A 16,017-nucleotide genomic window follows, 5' to 3' on the forward strand; every position below is an offset into this window, starting at 1 on the left:
ATTTGGATAGACGCCTTTGTCGTACTGAGCGTTCTACGCGTCATCGTAAATAGCACTTAAGTTTTCCAGCAAATGCAAGAACAGGAATGATGTATACGGCGTATCTGGTGAAGAATAGCACCAAATTCAAAAAAATCTAAGCTGGTTAAGGGTGACATCCATCCGAACGGGGTTTAATCCGGTTCACTAGGAGTACAGTTGCTAATCGCACCAACCAGTTAATGAACACAGTGATCACTGCGTTCGCAGAATATTTGTGGTCTGTCACTCAAGCGATTTAGACGGTGGGGTTTTTATACACAATGCATGACCCGGGCATTGGGAGAGCTTGAAAGAACGATGGAAATCTGGTGGAATTTTGTCACCATTGGTACGCACAAGCATAAATCTCCGAAGAATGCACGTGAAGTAGAAAGTCACGGAACGATGCACAGGTTTCTGAGCATCACACACTTATTACACTGTGCTGGACTACAGTAGACGCAGTTCGTACATCTTGATGTTAAAAGCCAATTAACAAACGGTGTAATCCTTATCACCGACGTCCTGAGTGGCTGCATTTCCCCTCGAGTTGATCCCCTGCCCGAGCGGGGAACATACAAACTACTTGGAGTTGTAGGAGTAGTTAGGAAAAATGCGACCATTTCGCATTCATTTTTAGTGATAAACAGCGAAAGCAGGGTCATGTTTTGTGCGTAAGCGGTGCGGATATGGCTAAGCAGAATCGATGAGTAACTTTTCTCATTTATTTCAAACGTTTCTTGTTTGCTTTTCTACCCAACTTCTTCAATCGCTGGACTTCTGATAGAGTTCAGCCCCCTTCTTATAAAGACCACCTTGGGAAAGGTGAAGGTGATTCTTGTACCTACATGGAGAACCGAGTTTTCCTACGGAAGCAATACTGAGTCTGGCCTATTTTCTTGGTTGCCTATCCATGATGAATCACTTGAAGTTACACTGACATCGTTTAGTATAGAGGTGATCGCTCCGACGGACTTGTAGCGTGATGGAATTGTTCCTTCTGGTAGTTTGCAAACGTACACAACTGCCACAAAGCGAGAAATTAATTAAACCAAAGGGCATTCGGAAGAATTCGAATAAGCCGAAAGGAGTGGTAATTGCCGTTTTCGGTATATCGTCAGTGGCTACTGGTATCTGGTTATCAGCACGGACAAGGTCGAGTTTCGAGAAAACAGTCTTCCCGTCCAGGGTCGAAGCGAAATCATGTATGTGGGGTACAGGGTACTTGTTTGAAACGGTGGCCTTGTTAAGCGCCCGATAGTCTCCACAAGGTCGCCAATCGCCACTGGTCTTCTTCTCCACCATGTGAAGTAATGATGCCCAAGAAGAACTAGATGGATGTATAATGCCCAACTCGAGCATGTGCTTCTGCACATTTTTTGAGCTGCAGTTCCATCATTAGAGATAGCTATCGCAAGCTTTCGCGTTTTATACAACCGAGAAACTAACCTAGGGAAATCGCAATTAACAAAGCGCTATCCGCTCGCCTTCCGATGAATAAATTTCCATTTCACAGAGTCCTGTTGTGTGTGCTTTTCCCTATTTTGCTGAGTTTCAATCCAACTAATCTATCTTTCTTATTTGGGTGCCAAGATGATAAGCACCATGTGCATTGTTCCGCATCCATGATAAAGAGAACTTACGTGTCGCATTTTATATTACTCTACCGCATGAATAGATGTGTAGAAAAGGTAATCATTTCGCTTAGTTAGTACCGACCCCTAAAAGGCTTCGTCGTATTCCCTGCCATCGGCGTAATACGTTTGTCGCGGTTATTAGTATACTAGTCAGTCAACCTTTATTAGAGTCGTTGGCAAAACAATATTTCGTTGGTCGTGTTACAGCTTCAATCCGTACATCCGAAGTATGACCCACAGTAATAAGACAGAACTCGCAAGTATTACGGAAATGAGTTCTTTATTTTGTTGCTGGTTTGAAATTTTGCAGCAAAAGTTTTCTTGTCAAACAGAATGCTCACTATCTTAGTCTTAGTGTCTTCCTAGTATATGCTAAGGAAATCATTCGGTTGGTTGACTCCTTTTCATACGACTTGTTGGAACCTAATTGGTTCGAAGCTCAGGTCATGGACTTGCTTGGTGTCCCAAGTAGGCATGGGTCATGTAAATATATGCCAGTCATGTGGCAGCTAAGAGCGAGCTATTCAGACCAAAGATCAACCATTTCTCAACTAATGGGTTCGAACCTCCATAGCGGTTTGTGATGTGCGCATAAATTTTAACTTTCAACAAGGCGCCTAGGGGGCCTGCATCAAAGGCTGACTTTATTTGCAGCATAAAATCTCGATAAAATTGCAACGTCCTCTGACATTACCACCAAAATGTAATTAAGCGAATTCGCCTTAGCCCTCCACCTGATTAGCCGCCACCCAAATAGCCAGTCAACACGGAACAAACTGTTGAGAATAACGCGATTAAATAACACGTGGTCTTTCATCCTGCCTAGGTGCAAGGTGGCCCACTTTACCACGACTCTGTCTCATACACTGACACAATTGCCCCAGGGTTGTTCTGCTACGCTCGGATGCTAATGAGGCCCCCAAACTATGACCACTCAATAATACGGATGTAAGGAAAAAAGGCCCTTGCTGCGGAACTTTCATTAGAAAACACCAATTAAACGGTTGCAGGACAGGAAAGTAAGCATCCCATATGCACCTTGTTTTCAAAAACTGAATATCCGTCTTCCTCCTGAACGTGTCTTCTTAAGCTTTCCCAGACATTCACTGACCATCACGCAGTTGTAAACGAAATGCTTTAAAGCAGTTCCACAAATTCTGTAATAAACCCCACCTTCCTTTAGATGCGAACCGGAGTTTCGAACAAATACATGCTACTCTCATGCCTCGTCAGTAGTATCCGCCGCAATATGGATATTTAGGCAACCAGCAATAAAGACCTGCCAGCCTTCATTGCAAGGGCTCATTTGCTAGAAAGTGGGTGGTACGAAGCACAGTTTTGGAATTCTATGTAAACTTAGTTGCCGTCTAATAAAACCCCAAATTGTACAGAGTAGTAATTTGAGCACCTGGTTGTTCAGTGGTTTCGCCATAGCGCTAAATTTTGCAAAAATTCACTTCACGACAAACAAACCCGTGAGAATTGAAATTTCACGAACCAGCTGGGATACAACCGTCTTTACCATTCATCTGAGTCCGACAAATCTGAGCGCGCTGTTTGGTGATTACCGTCTGTCACAGTGAAGAACTCGTTGTGCCTCACCATCTGTCCTTGGTCTGGATTTTAAACCCAAATTTCTCAAACAACTGAGTCTGTATACCAGTCCAGCCTCGTAAACGTGTACGCTATTCCGCTTTTTTAGGCTGCCGCTGTGAGGCGCTGTACTTTATATTGCACATCATCAAAGAAGCAACTAAACATTTTACTGAAAGAAACGGAAAGAAACTGATGTACATAAGGATCCAAAGCGGTCCAAAGACAAGATAAGGAAATTTTTTGAGGAATAGCAATCGGGTGTGAAAGTTGCGAAAATGTCTATTGCCAGTCTGTCGTCGCTAGAAGACCTGAGAGGAAACTATCCTGCCGATGTGCAGTCCAGTTTCTCTAACTGACCTAAGGTTGTAAGGATAGAGCTAGGCAAAATAAAATGCAGCCTGAAGCACACAAAAACGGTCAATGTGACTTCCTATCCCTGAAACGTTTTGGTAGCAAATCTGTTGATAACTTGCCATGGTTCAAGCATTTCCCTCACCAGGTATATGGGGACAGGCGTACCCAGCCGCCAACTTCACACCGTGTGAATAAGTAAAACAAAGTTGTCAGTGTTTATTCCTTTTTCTACAAAACCTTTGGTTATGTGCAGCTGTGTATGACGTCGATGGGTGGATACTGCGTTTTGAAATAACGCACGCAGGTTAGGTTGCCGGTCGATCTGACCAAGAACGTGTGCCCCTGGCGTCTTTCAATTAGCATGTCTTGTGTGCCACCAGCTGCCGTTACAAGTCACCCAACGTAGCACGCAACTGTGATAACACTCACACTGTTTTGCTGATATCATAGGTCCTTGATCTGAAAAGCCTGAAAACGCAACGAATAAAACATACTAACAGAGTCAAGCTATGCCCCAATCCTGTGGGGAGAGCTGAGTTCCGGTGCATGAGGAAACATCTGACTCGATAGTATGTTGATATCCTTCCATATACTATGCAACACAGCTCTCCTGAAATTTCTGTTGCAAGGAACTTCAATGAATTTTAATTTTATCCTAATATAAATAGCCTTCGACCATCGCGCCGTATCTGCACACGGGCCATTAATGGTTTCTTTCTGCTATGGAAAGCCAGAGAATTAAGAAATCATGCCCTAAGGAGCAATTTCGCTAAACACTGACCTTCGACTTCATAAGACTGATGTAACTACTTTACATTCCGTGAACTGTGTTCAGCTTTCGTTCATAATCTATACATTTATGTGAATATACACTCATTTGCAAACTAATTTGGTTTTTGGAGAGACTCACCTGAAACCAAGCTGAATCTCTCGTTCGTGATGTTCTCAGGCAACTGAACGTGCTGTACCAGGCCGCCTCATGTCTCAGTCGCTACGATATGTTTCAGTCGCTACGATATTCGAGGTATCGCGATACATGTATATCCTTGTAATGTACTACTCATAAGGTTGCTGAAAATCCGTCGACAGTTCACGACCGGTTTCGCCTTTTTGGGGGCTCATCAGTTGGGTTTCGGGTTAGTCTCTCGAAAAATCAAATTGGTTTTCAAATGAGTGTATATTCGCGAATTTCGTGCAATTCGGTTTCAAGTAGAACATAAGTTTGACGGAAACCCGGGGACTGCGACTACCTGATGAGGCCCAAAAAGGGTGAAACCGGTCGTGAGCTGTCGACGGATTTTCAGGAATCTTATGAACAGTACATTACAAAGATATACATTTATGTGTTTATCTATCATTAAGGTCATTTCCCGTAGCTTTAAGTGAAGCATATTGAAAGAAATCCAATTGTTGTATCTTCAATTTACTTGAGTAGTATGTAGCCACTTTATCGTGCCAATATGCTCAAAGCCCCCGTCGTGAGCACATTACCAGAGAACCGATAAAACATCAGGATTCCATGCACAACAGTAACAACTGTGAGATGCAAACTGTTCATCCACTTCGTTCTCCAAAATCTCGAAACAGACAGTCGGTATGAATTCAGCTGCTCACAAACAAAAAACGGTTGGCAAAGACCTACGAGGTAGAATAAAGTACACCATCTTCGAGTTAGATCAAATGTGGGATTCAAATGTTTCCATCCACATAAAAAGGACAATGAATATTCGGGAACATCGTCTCATGAAAAACGAGCGAAAAAAATTGTGAAGAAGTAAACATAGCGAGCGGATCCTCAGTAGAGATCATATGATCTTGATCCCGAGAGGTTTTGTCAGTGTCGCTAGTTACCTTCCAGAGTAATATTTGAGGATGCGTTTCATTGAACGCTTGGAGTTATATTGATCAAATGCAGGTTCCAATCGATGCAGTGCACACGGTGCCAGATTTATCGATCAAGAAGTGTGATAAAAAAGCTGATCGGGCTTATGGGAAACGCACAGACAAACAACAGTCGCTTCAAGAAGTTCAATGCCAGGAATAAGCAGGAGATGGCTTGCATATCGCTTATGATTTACAACTGTGGTTGTCTCACGCTGCGGAAAGCCTCACCGGGTGCTTAAGAACCTCCATAATGGCGTTGCCAGTGTAAGTGAACAGGCAATGCCCAAAACAATGCAGATATCATAGACCGATTTCATCTTGAATTTTGAAACGGTAGTACTCAACTTGATATCACGCAACTTGCGTGCATTCTCATCGTTCAAATTCTCTTCAGTTATTCAGGAATTTTGTTGAGTTTGTAATAACAACTTCGGCTAATTTGTTTGATCCACGGACCACACGTTCCGTTCTCCACTTTCAGTTTGAAAACCTTTAGACGTAAGACAGCATTGAGAATGAATTCTGGCGGACAAGAATTGATCAGCAGATATTGACCAGCTTTCTTTTCTAAAAACGAAATGACAGGCGAGCATAATTGTCTGGAAAAAGTCTGATTGATAAGCAAATACGTAGTCGGATATCGCACGTTCATAACCCCACAAGCCCGTGGGAATACAAACATACAAGACCTGTACACGCACCGTTCTCTGTCGCAAATTTACAAAATGCATATTTGGCCGTCTGCATCCGTTCCGATTTATTTTAACACAGTTGTCAGAAAAGATTTTGGTAAGCTCTCAGTATATTATTATATTCATACTCACTGTCTGCTCTCAGCGTCCCATTACACGCAGCGCTTGATATCACATGCGATTTTCCACTGAACGACATGCATTCGTGTAGAATTTGGTGATCAGTTAGGTCGAAATAAATGAATGTAATACACTAATCATAAGGTTGCTGGAAATACTTCGACAGCCCACAAGTGGTTTCGCTTTACTTGGGGATCTTCAGGTGGGCGCATGATACATCTATTCATGTATCACGATATGTTGATTGCCATGCAAAATGAAACATGAAGCGGCCTGGTGGAACATATTGGGTTGCTTGAAAACACCATAAACGAGAGATTCAGCTGGGTTCCAGGTGAGCCGTTCGCAAAACCATATTTGTTTGCAAATGAGTGTATTGCTCCAGGTTGGAATAATTTTGGGATCTAACCCTTCTTGATTAACCCGAACTAGAGTAAAACCGGTACTGGGTTGTCAAGGAATTTTCAGGGACCTTGCAAAGGGTGTTACACCAGGAAGTACCGGAAATTTGCTTCTTCATTCAATGATAGGCTACACATGGAACGCTCAAAAGAACAGAACGATAGGAAGTGCAGCGTTCCTACTGCATGGAAAGTTCTGACCTGCGCAAAGTCGCTTGTGTTTTATTCACCTTTGGAAAACTTATCTGAATAGAACATAAGGTTAACGGAAACTCAGGGATTGCGCCTACCTGATCAGCCCCAAGAAGGGCAAAACTGGTGGTGGGCCGTCGAAGAGTTTTCAGCAACCTTGTGAGTATTTCCCTTTATAAAATTATCTGAATATTCATCATCGCACCAAAAGATGTTATTTTATTGCCTAAGCATGTGAGCCTTGTTGCATTCTTTGTTTCAAAGTTGAGGATGGCCGGTCTCTCCCGATTCAAAACTGTAGGAAATGCTGTAGTACTGTGAATCTCATTGCAATGCTTCCTGAATAAAGGACAATGTGCTCTCAAACCGGTGACTACGCCGAACGTGAAAATTAACCTGAAAACTCGGTACATCATCTTCACAATATATGGTGATCCCGCAATTGCTGCGAATGCTTAAAATACATATCACTCAGAGAATGTTTTCTCTCGAAAAAGACGCCAGTGCTTGAGTGCAGAAGCACCACCAAGCTTCCGAGACTTCTAGAAAATTACCAGTCTCCCAATTTGTTACCAAAAGGTACAAACTTGTTTTTCTGGGGGGGAGGGGCCAAGACAAGATGTTCTATGGAGAAAAATTGTTGAGAAAGCCCTACCACCATTATTCAGGTTGCATAAGTATTGGCGTGTGTTCAACGACAAAGCGTAAATCATCGGTGTGAGTAACCGTTGGAAGAGCGGTTTTCATCTATCCAACCGGGCAGTTTTCACTAACATCTTTCAGGCCTTATTACATGTTTCCTTCTTTGGGAAGACCACCGTGAGGGCAGGACCAAAATTAGACATTTGTGAAAGTAGTCTCTGTGGGAAGACTCAACATTAAAATATGTCTTTTCTGAAACGAAGTTTAATAAAGTGGTAGTGTTTTGAAGGAGGTTAGTATTTGTACCATCTCTTACAAAAGTCAGCTTGTTGTTGGCACTTGGCTTGGTCTCACCAGCGACGGACATTTAATTCCCCATCAAGCGGGCAGAAAAGACTGCCTTTTCTGTAGTCTCCTGTGAAAGTTCCATACATAGAGAAGAATAGATGCGTCAGAGAATTCACCACGTGATATTTTCATCTTGAACTTCACGTGGTGAAAAATGAGTATGCAGGGGATATGCAAAGTTTTATTTGACGGGACTTAAATCTGTTCTCTCAAACAAAGTCGATTTCAGGCAAAATCTTTCGATAGCGCAGAATGTGGTCCAGTTTAGGAGACAGTTTCTTTTGAAGAAAGCCCCATGAGGGCACCACGTCTCTTCGACTACAAGCAAAAAACAGGTTTACTTTATAGTTAATTGTCTGACACATGGATTGTTCATTCGCCATGTACAAACATGAATTGGGTTGGTCATTTTAGTTGGATTGATTCCTTTTGATGGAACACAAGAGTCAGTTCCTGTTTGAGGCAACTTTCCAGCACAAAGTGAACACACTAAACTTATCGGCGTAACGGTTTTCCGAAAGAACATTAGTGTACAAGATCGGTAATGATGTCAAAGGAAAAACTATACCAAAAATAAGTCGTCTAACAGAACAACGATTATAGTGGCTATACAGAAGGTTAACTGAAAAGTTCCCTCCTCGTAAACAAACTTCATATCTACAAAATGACCAGCGGTCATCCAGCCGTACCACAAATTCATGAACTGGCGGTTGTAAAAGTCCGATCTACAGCTGTCGTCTCTGTCCAAAGTAATTCACAGTGAAGGGTGAGAAACACAGAAAAGGAAGTGGGAATTATCCTGTGAATCCCGTGAATTTAATGTACTTATTAGCGTCGAACGGGAAACAACCCAGAAGGTGATTGTGAGCACTTTAAGTGACAAGCAGATGGTCTCAATTAAACATTTGGAGTATGACAAAATAGTCGGCATCCGAAATAAAGTCTATTTTTTTGGCAAAGTTTAATAAGAACTTCTGTACAATGCATTCAGATTCTCGAATCAGGGTCGCGTGGTGTGAGGGTAGTCACACTCATCTCACAGTGGGATGCTAAGCTTTAACTAAATGGTGGGTGTTGAAGGAAACTGAATGAATGAATTCCTGTTCAGCAGCACACATATCCCAAGTTCATTTTGTTAGCTGTAGCTAGGTTCACATGATGTCCCATCTTCAAAAAACTGCTATTAGCGCCTTTGGATTTAACTAACTGGAAATGCCCGGAGTGGTGATTTGGGGAGGATAAACGGTTTCCTTGATCAGTGAAGCACTGACAGTGAGTAAGAATAGCCGTACGTGATTTCTAGCTAAAGAGAGAACAGTGAATGGAAGACAACGTTGATCATCGTAGGCATTAACTGGACACCGCTAACCAGCCAAATGATATATTCTTTCATTCTATATTGATCTGGGTTCTCGTCAGCTGCCCTGTCTTCTGATTTCCTGCAGTTCGCGGGTGCTCACCACAGTGTGATATGTTGACCAGTGTGTGGCCTCTAGAAACCACTCTCAGGAGGTCTCAAAATACCTAATCGTCGAACCGCTCCTCATTAGGGGGCAAACAGTAAAAACCGAAATGGTTGCTGAATTTTCCCAAAATTTCACCTGTACCTGAGGGCTTTGTAAAGGGCCTCATAAGAGTGGGGCGAGAATTCTCCTTTTCAGTCACGTTGAATAACCTGTATATCCAGTATTCTTGTATATGTACAAAATTGTGCACTTCTTTGTTGGGTCTTAAGGGAGGAGTGAATACATACATACACACATTCATTCATACTACCATACATACATACATACATACATACATACATACATACATACATACATACATACATACATACATACATACATACATACATAATACATACATACATACATACATACATACGTAACTCGTCCGGGCAGGTCAGGTTATCCATATTTCGAACAGCAATCCTTACCTATAGTTTCACACTTCTGGAATTTCGGAATTCTGTTATTTGTTACCACTTGTTTAAGCAATCCTCCTTTAAGGTAGACATGATTTTTCTGAATGTACTAGGCCAGTATGCGACTAAGACTGGATGTAATCAAGCTTCTGAACAAACCTTGTATGATAACCCTGTAATTCTCTTGGTTGTGTCTGTCCTTTATTCTGCCAGATTCACTGAAATTGATGGGAAGCAGGTCCGGTTCAGATAAAAATGCCAGCCAATCACAAGGAGACACTAGTGATCATGTGTGAAAAGGCACATATACTATTTTATGTATATTCTGCTCCTCAATGTAATTGACATTTAGAACGATGACAGATAATTGTAATGCCCCATATTCTGACCAAGTTTAATGAGGTAATTGACAAGCGACGGGAATTTAGGTGCATTATCGTACTGTGTAGCCATTCCCAATGTCATATCAGTGCGCGCAGTCAGGGAGATGAAGTGTGGTCCCTCTAACATCGTGCGATCTCCTGGTCACATGGATGGTGACTGTTGAACAGAAGACAAACACCCAGTCTTCCGATAGCACACGCACCTGGAGTCGCGTGTGCTGCATCACCTAGTGAACTAACCAATCACTTGCGCGACTGTTTACTGCTTCGCCAGTTCTTTATTGATTGTCATGCATCCCACATATTCTGTACCATCTGAAAGTTTTGGGGTAACAGCTTGGTGGCCAGACTAACTCGCGCCCAACTACCCTATCAGTTAGCTGACTAAAATAGTGAATTCCTAGATAAGGGCGGGGAATTTGCATGCTCCGAAAGGCACTCAATAACATTTGCTACTTCGTTAGGGGTGTACTTCGAGGATAAAAGGGGACAGCAAAGATGACTATCGAGCGGGTGAAAGGTTCTCCCTCTGCGCCTGAAAGCCAATGAAGAAAGGAGTCAAAATCGATGTAGTAGATAGCTGTGAATCTGTGGCCTCGGATCTTTTACGGAAACTTTGAAATCCGCCTCAGCATTATTCAATGGACGAGTTTTCCATGCTCATTAAGTATAACCCACATAACAGAAACGACAATTTCCGCGCCCAATTCGCGCCAATTTTTTAAACCGCTATCTTAAACAACACTTTTAGTCCCGGAGGCGTTAGATCTGTATTTTAATGTGCCTAACCTTGTACCTAGTACGTGAGACTGAGCACTGCTCATGTGTGATCCCCCTGGCGTTAACTAAACTTCAACAGGCATATCACAGGTTTCCAAAACATACGGAAATTTCATAAAGTGTGTGTTAATCAAATCATAAATTCACTCATGTTTATTCACGAGGATATCAAAATGACGGAAATCGATGACAGAAGAATATCCTGGAAATCGGGAGAGGTTTCTCACGCTTCTTAGCTAACGAGAGATGCAACAAGAGATGTCTGGTTCAGTTACACTTGCAGTGCAACAGTGGCGGGCTTATAAGTGCCTGCAGCACAGACGGACATGATTCGTGAGAGCTAAAATGTTGAAGCTCGATTTTGTTGCTGCTAAAGTCCGATCAGAATAAAACAACATAACTTTCCACTCTTCATCACTCTGATTTATTTACAACTTTGTTGTTTTTTCCAAAAATGGCAATAGTTCACTGACCTGTTGGTCAACAGGCGGTTGCGCACTGTTCCCGTACTGTTTTCAAAACGGACCTTAAACCAAACGAATCCCTGCGATAAAAGCAAATGTGTCTCTTTTAGACAGGAGCCGGTACGGTCTAGACAAAGATTTTCTGACAAAATCGCTGACATTATGCCGGCAACTGATTGTGTTTATACATTAAAGACGTATGAACAGTTCAACAGCATAGATTTAGAACATTTCATTAGACCATGAAAACCAAACCATCTATTCGAATCAAACACGGATATAATGCTGTACTCTATAGACTCTCATTCCAGAGCGAGTCCTCTGACTCGACCGCACATCAGTCTGACTCTCTCGTCACTTACCATATACTCCGTGCAATAAAAGACGTGAGCAGTTCCCTATCTTTGAAGCAACTCTGATCAGTTTGCTGCATACAAGGCACTCATTGATGTCCTAGCGGAATGTGCCAGCTATCATCGTAATGAACTGCTGCATTCATAGTGAATTCACGTTGTCTCGATCCACTATACCATTTGTGCTATAGGAACAGGTGAATGGAACGAGGTCTTGTAAAGCCTCATGCGTCGTAGTAAACAAACCAACTGGTTGACGTGAACGAATTTTGAGAACGATTAATTGAATATGGTGGTCGAGATCAAACAGAACGGCAGGCTAACTGCAACAAAAGCTAATACAATCGAAATTTTGAAAGCGGCACAACTCCTCATGTTGAATGATTAGGAAGTAAACAGCATGGCCTCGAATTTTCGGACAGGAAATTTCTAGGCAATGATTTGACAGCGTGAAGCGAAAGAGGCTAGAGCCAAAATGTACTCGTGAACGTTTTTCTGCTATATGCCAGGAGTGAATTTCGCAGTGTACAAAGAATGCCAAGCCATTCCTGCTGANGTGGGTTTGTTTCAAAGTCGTTTGACGGTAAGACCCTGTTTTCTTGTTTGCCTTCACCAAGGAAACAGGACGTTTGGCACAGAACCCCTCCCCTCGCGACCCAGCCTGATATACACTCACTTCCACGTCAAAGTGCTGACGCTTGTGGTTCATTGATAGTTTTCGAACTGGGAATTCTAAGGAATAATTAACCCATGGCTTGAACATCAGCGCAAGCCTTACTGATGATCCTTATCATGTTCAGAGCAACTGTCTTTCTGAATAAACTCATTTACAAACAAATTTGCTTTTTGAGAGAGAGTGGTGCATTACAAACATATATGGCTGTCTTGCTGGTTATGGTTAGCTTGCAACTGGAGGAATGGTGCCAATGTGAAGTCAACAAATGCCAGCGGTCATCTACTGTCGAACCTATTCGTTCAATCTGAATGACAGCCCCCCTCCCATCACAACGGATTTAGAATTGGGTTGTGTTTCTGAATGCAACGGAATACACAAAAAACAACAATCGTAAATGGATTGATTCCCTTTATTTTCATCGAAGACATACTTCTATAAGGAAACGCATTCATCTTCAAAGTCCTCTGGTAAACAAAACAAATAGATAAAAGCAAGATTCTACTGAGCATTGGCATTCTATAAACATTAGCATAGTTAGTTCTTTGTCTTTGATCAACCACAGAAACCCGTGGAATAAAAACCGAAATAAAAATAAAATGAACAATGTGTTATCAGCGGAAAAGTGAGGGTTTGTGAGAATTCACGGCTGGAAGTCACAAAAAAGGAGCAGAGGTCATGTGGCTGCACCTCAAGACCGTCGTGGTAGCAGACACATGGGCTTTAGTTCAAATGAAGGCCATTATAATTAAGCAAAGATTTTATAGCTAAACAACCAGTCAGTCGTGTTACGAGACAGCTGGCAGGGGGGTGTTGACAAACGCGGGACATTATCTTCTCACCTTCTGATTGCAGTCAAGCCGATCGCACAATGACTCGCGTGCCGGTCACACAACGCGAGCTGATCAGAGCCAACAGGGCAACTTGCAGTGCAAATACACAGCCGATCACTGTGACGAAATTGGACCACTCCGCGCTGAACTTGCCATTGTAGATCAGGATGCCTATCCATAGGCATACCGTGCCCAAGTAGAGTAGGATAAATCGAGCTGTTAGGTACCCGGCGCTGACGACGACGCCATCGGAGCAACATCCAATCAAATCTAAAAGGAATACAATCGATAGGCAGACCACACCAGCAAGCAGGAGGGCTAAAACAGCAATGATCAAATCGCGCTGTCCGTGGCGTTGACAACTCTCAAACAGGTTCCCACATCTCCAATATGAGGTTGCAACTCCAAAAGCAACAAGCCCGATCGCGATACCGAGCAGCACTGTGCCAAGACGTCGAATTTCGATCATGGTGTCGGTCTAAGTGGCTTGTGTGTTCACAATCAGCGGTTTAAACAACTGGTTGTTGGTGTGCGACCGGTGTGTGGAGTGTCTTGGGCATTCGCACAAGCCTACACACCAGTCCAACCGACTGACCAATAATCATCTGAATTCGGCCGCCAATCGCCATGGCCGGACCGGACGTACGCTAGTCCTGACCGTAGTTCCCAGCTTTTCACAGTGCTGGTACCTTGACTACTAAAAATAACTGAATTAATCTATTGCAGATACACACGGGCGACCAACGACCACTGCGGATGTTGGCGTTGCTCGGCCCAATCGATTAACACGATGAAATTAACGTGACCGAAGTGTGTACTGCATGTTTTGTTACCACCACCCGATCTGGACGAACAGATTCCGAGCTGGTATGACGTTGAATGTAGGCGGTGTGAAACTCGTGCTGAATTTCCTGTATGTATATTACATAGCCTGTAGAAAAGTGCATTCGTATGACAATAGATTCAGTAGTGGCGGATCGAAAATGCAATATATATATTATCGTGCAGTCTCAAACTTTTCGCACAATGTGTTGCTTGGGATAGTACAGTAAATGAAAAAGTGGGTTTACGTTGTCCGTACTGCGAAGCAGAGAATAGTTGTGCATCTTTCAGTAGCCTAAGGCATGCATGCAATTAAATTAACTCGTTAGTAAAGTAGAACACCTGAAAATTAACTTCAATACTAGTGATTATTTGACTGGTACAAAAGTAGCAACCGAAAATCGGGTGTTGAGGTTGCGAGTGCTAATCACGCAGGCGTTTAGTAGGATGTCACCAACGATGAAGCAGCTTTACTGTGCTTCTCATTTTTTTGGCACAAACTGACTAATTTACGGGGCAAAATCGATGAAAATTCTCGAATCTTCTGGAGCTAACAACAAACTACACACAAACGTTCGAAAATTTGATGTTTAAATTGGACGCCTTTAGAAACAACATGGAAAGGGGGCATTTATTTGGCCATTACAGAAAATATTCACTTCGTCTATAGGCTATGCCGCTTGTGGGATAGTATCAAAAAACGCACCGCAGATTTCTGTAGAAACGCTATTTCTTCAGAAAGGTTTTCTGGCGTTGTGAACAACGGGATTGGTCATAGACTGATGCTGAAGTTTGGGACACACCGGGAATGGGGAAGAGTGAGCCCAACGAACAGAAAACATTTCAATACGAAAGTCACATTTCCAACCCCATCGCACTTGTTGGTTCGTCATTCTGTGGCACTAAAACACGGGTTCTTTTCCGAACAGGTCAACAAGACCCAGTGTCAATCATTCGTTTTAGCTTGTTTGCTTCCCTGATTAGTATATAAGTTAACACCAGAGCGGGGAACAAATCTCGTGACAAACGAACCGTAAAACCTGAGTGAATAAAGGCATGCTATCTATGGATGTCTATAAGATATGAAAGTGGATGACACAAACGAACCCAGTAGGTTCAATACGAATTATGTTTTGATGGTTGGAAGAGAACTTGCTCAAGCAATTCGAATTTGTATTTCCCTTACTGTTATACATTTTCGGAAATAATGCTTATTTATAAATACAAGCAGAACTAACGAAATACGAAACTTGGAGATATTTCCTCTGAAAAACAGTTTCATGCTCTAGATTGGATTAGTCGATTACAGCATAGTTACTAGAGTATTCCGGATCAGTATGTGGGAATTTACCAGCCGACCAAATTTATGCACGGTTAAGAATCGATCGCAATTGGTACGCTGCTGTGTACCAGTCACCAATATGTCATCAGGACTGTAGATAGAGTGCCCATTTCCGTTTCACACAACTGGCTACAAAATTGTCCAGATGTCAAACCGGTCACGTGAAAGCTAGGCATGATAAATCATTTCGGAAGGTTTGGACCCGAAAGAATATTCAATTCCGGACGGTCGGAGTGACAGCAATTTCAGTGGTGAGCAAAATCATTTAGAAGAGGCCGTTCATTGTAGATGAGCGTTATTGATGTCAGATTTATCGATCGCGATAACAAACTATTTTTGTCTGTGAGTGGTAGGAAGTTGAACCAATACTCCTTCACTGTCACGGGCCAATAAAGTTATAAATTGAACTTAGTACATTAATCCACGCCGAGAAATAAATTTTCATGACCCATTACATAAATGGCCGTCTGTTAATTGATTATCACAATTCATTATTACTACCTAATGGAAGGAAAACGTGAAGGCCGGTATCACCAAAAAGTCGATACTTACTGGG

General features: G+C 42.5%; 2 protein-coding genes across 2 annotated transcripts in view; one reads left to right on the forward strand and one right to left on the reverse strand.

Moving 5' to 3' along the window:
* T265_10460 (hypothetical protein) overlaps positions 1-13,478 on the forward strand; it is a gene marked incomplete at both ends in the record, with an annotated part of 53,455 nt that extends 39,977 nt beyond the window's left edge. Inside the window, one exon of the mRNA XM_009176837.1 lies at positions 13,320-13,478. Within this exon, the coding sequence (XP_009175101.1) occupies positions 13,320-13,478 (159 nt within the window). The remainder of the gene's footprint in view (positions 1-13,319) is intronic.
* Positions 13,323-13,766, reverse strand: T265_15157 (hypothetical protein; the record flags this gene model as incomplete). The annotated part of the gene is made up of 1 exon (XM_009176838.1): positions 13,323-13,766. A coding segment is annotated over one exon (444 nt), but the record flags the coding sequence as incomplete, so codon positions are not given.
* Between the last annotated feature and the right edge of the window lie 2,251 nt (positions 13,767-16,017).

This window comes from Opisthorchis viverrini, assembly GCF_000715545.1.
Source record: "Opisthorchis viverrini unplaced genomic scaffold opera_v5_365, whole genome shotgun sequence".
Classification (NCBI taxonomy): Eukaryota; Metazoa; Platyhelminthes; class Trematoda; order Opisthorchiida; family Opisthorchiidae; genus Opisthorchis; species Opisthorchis viverrini.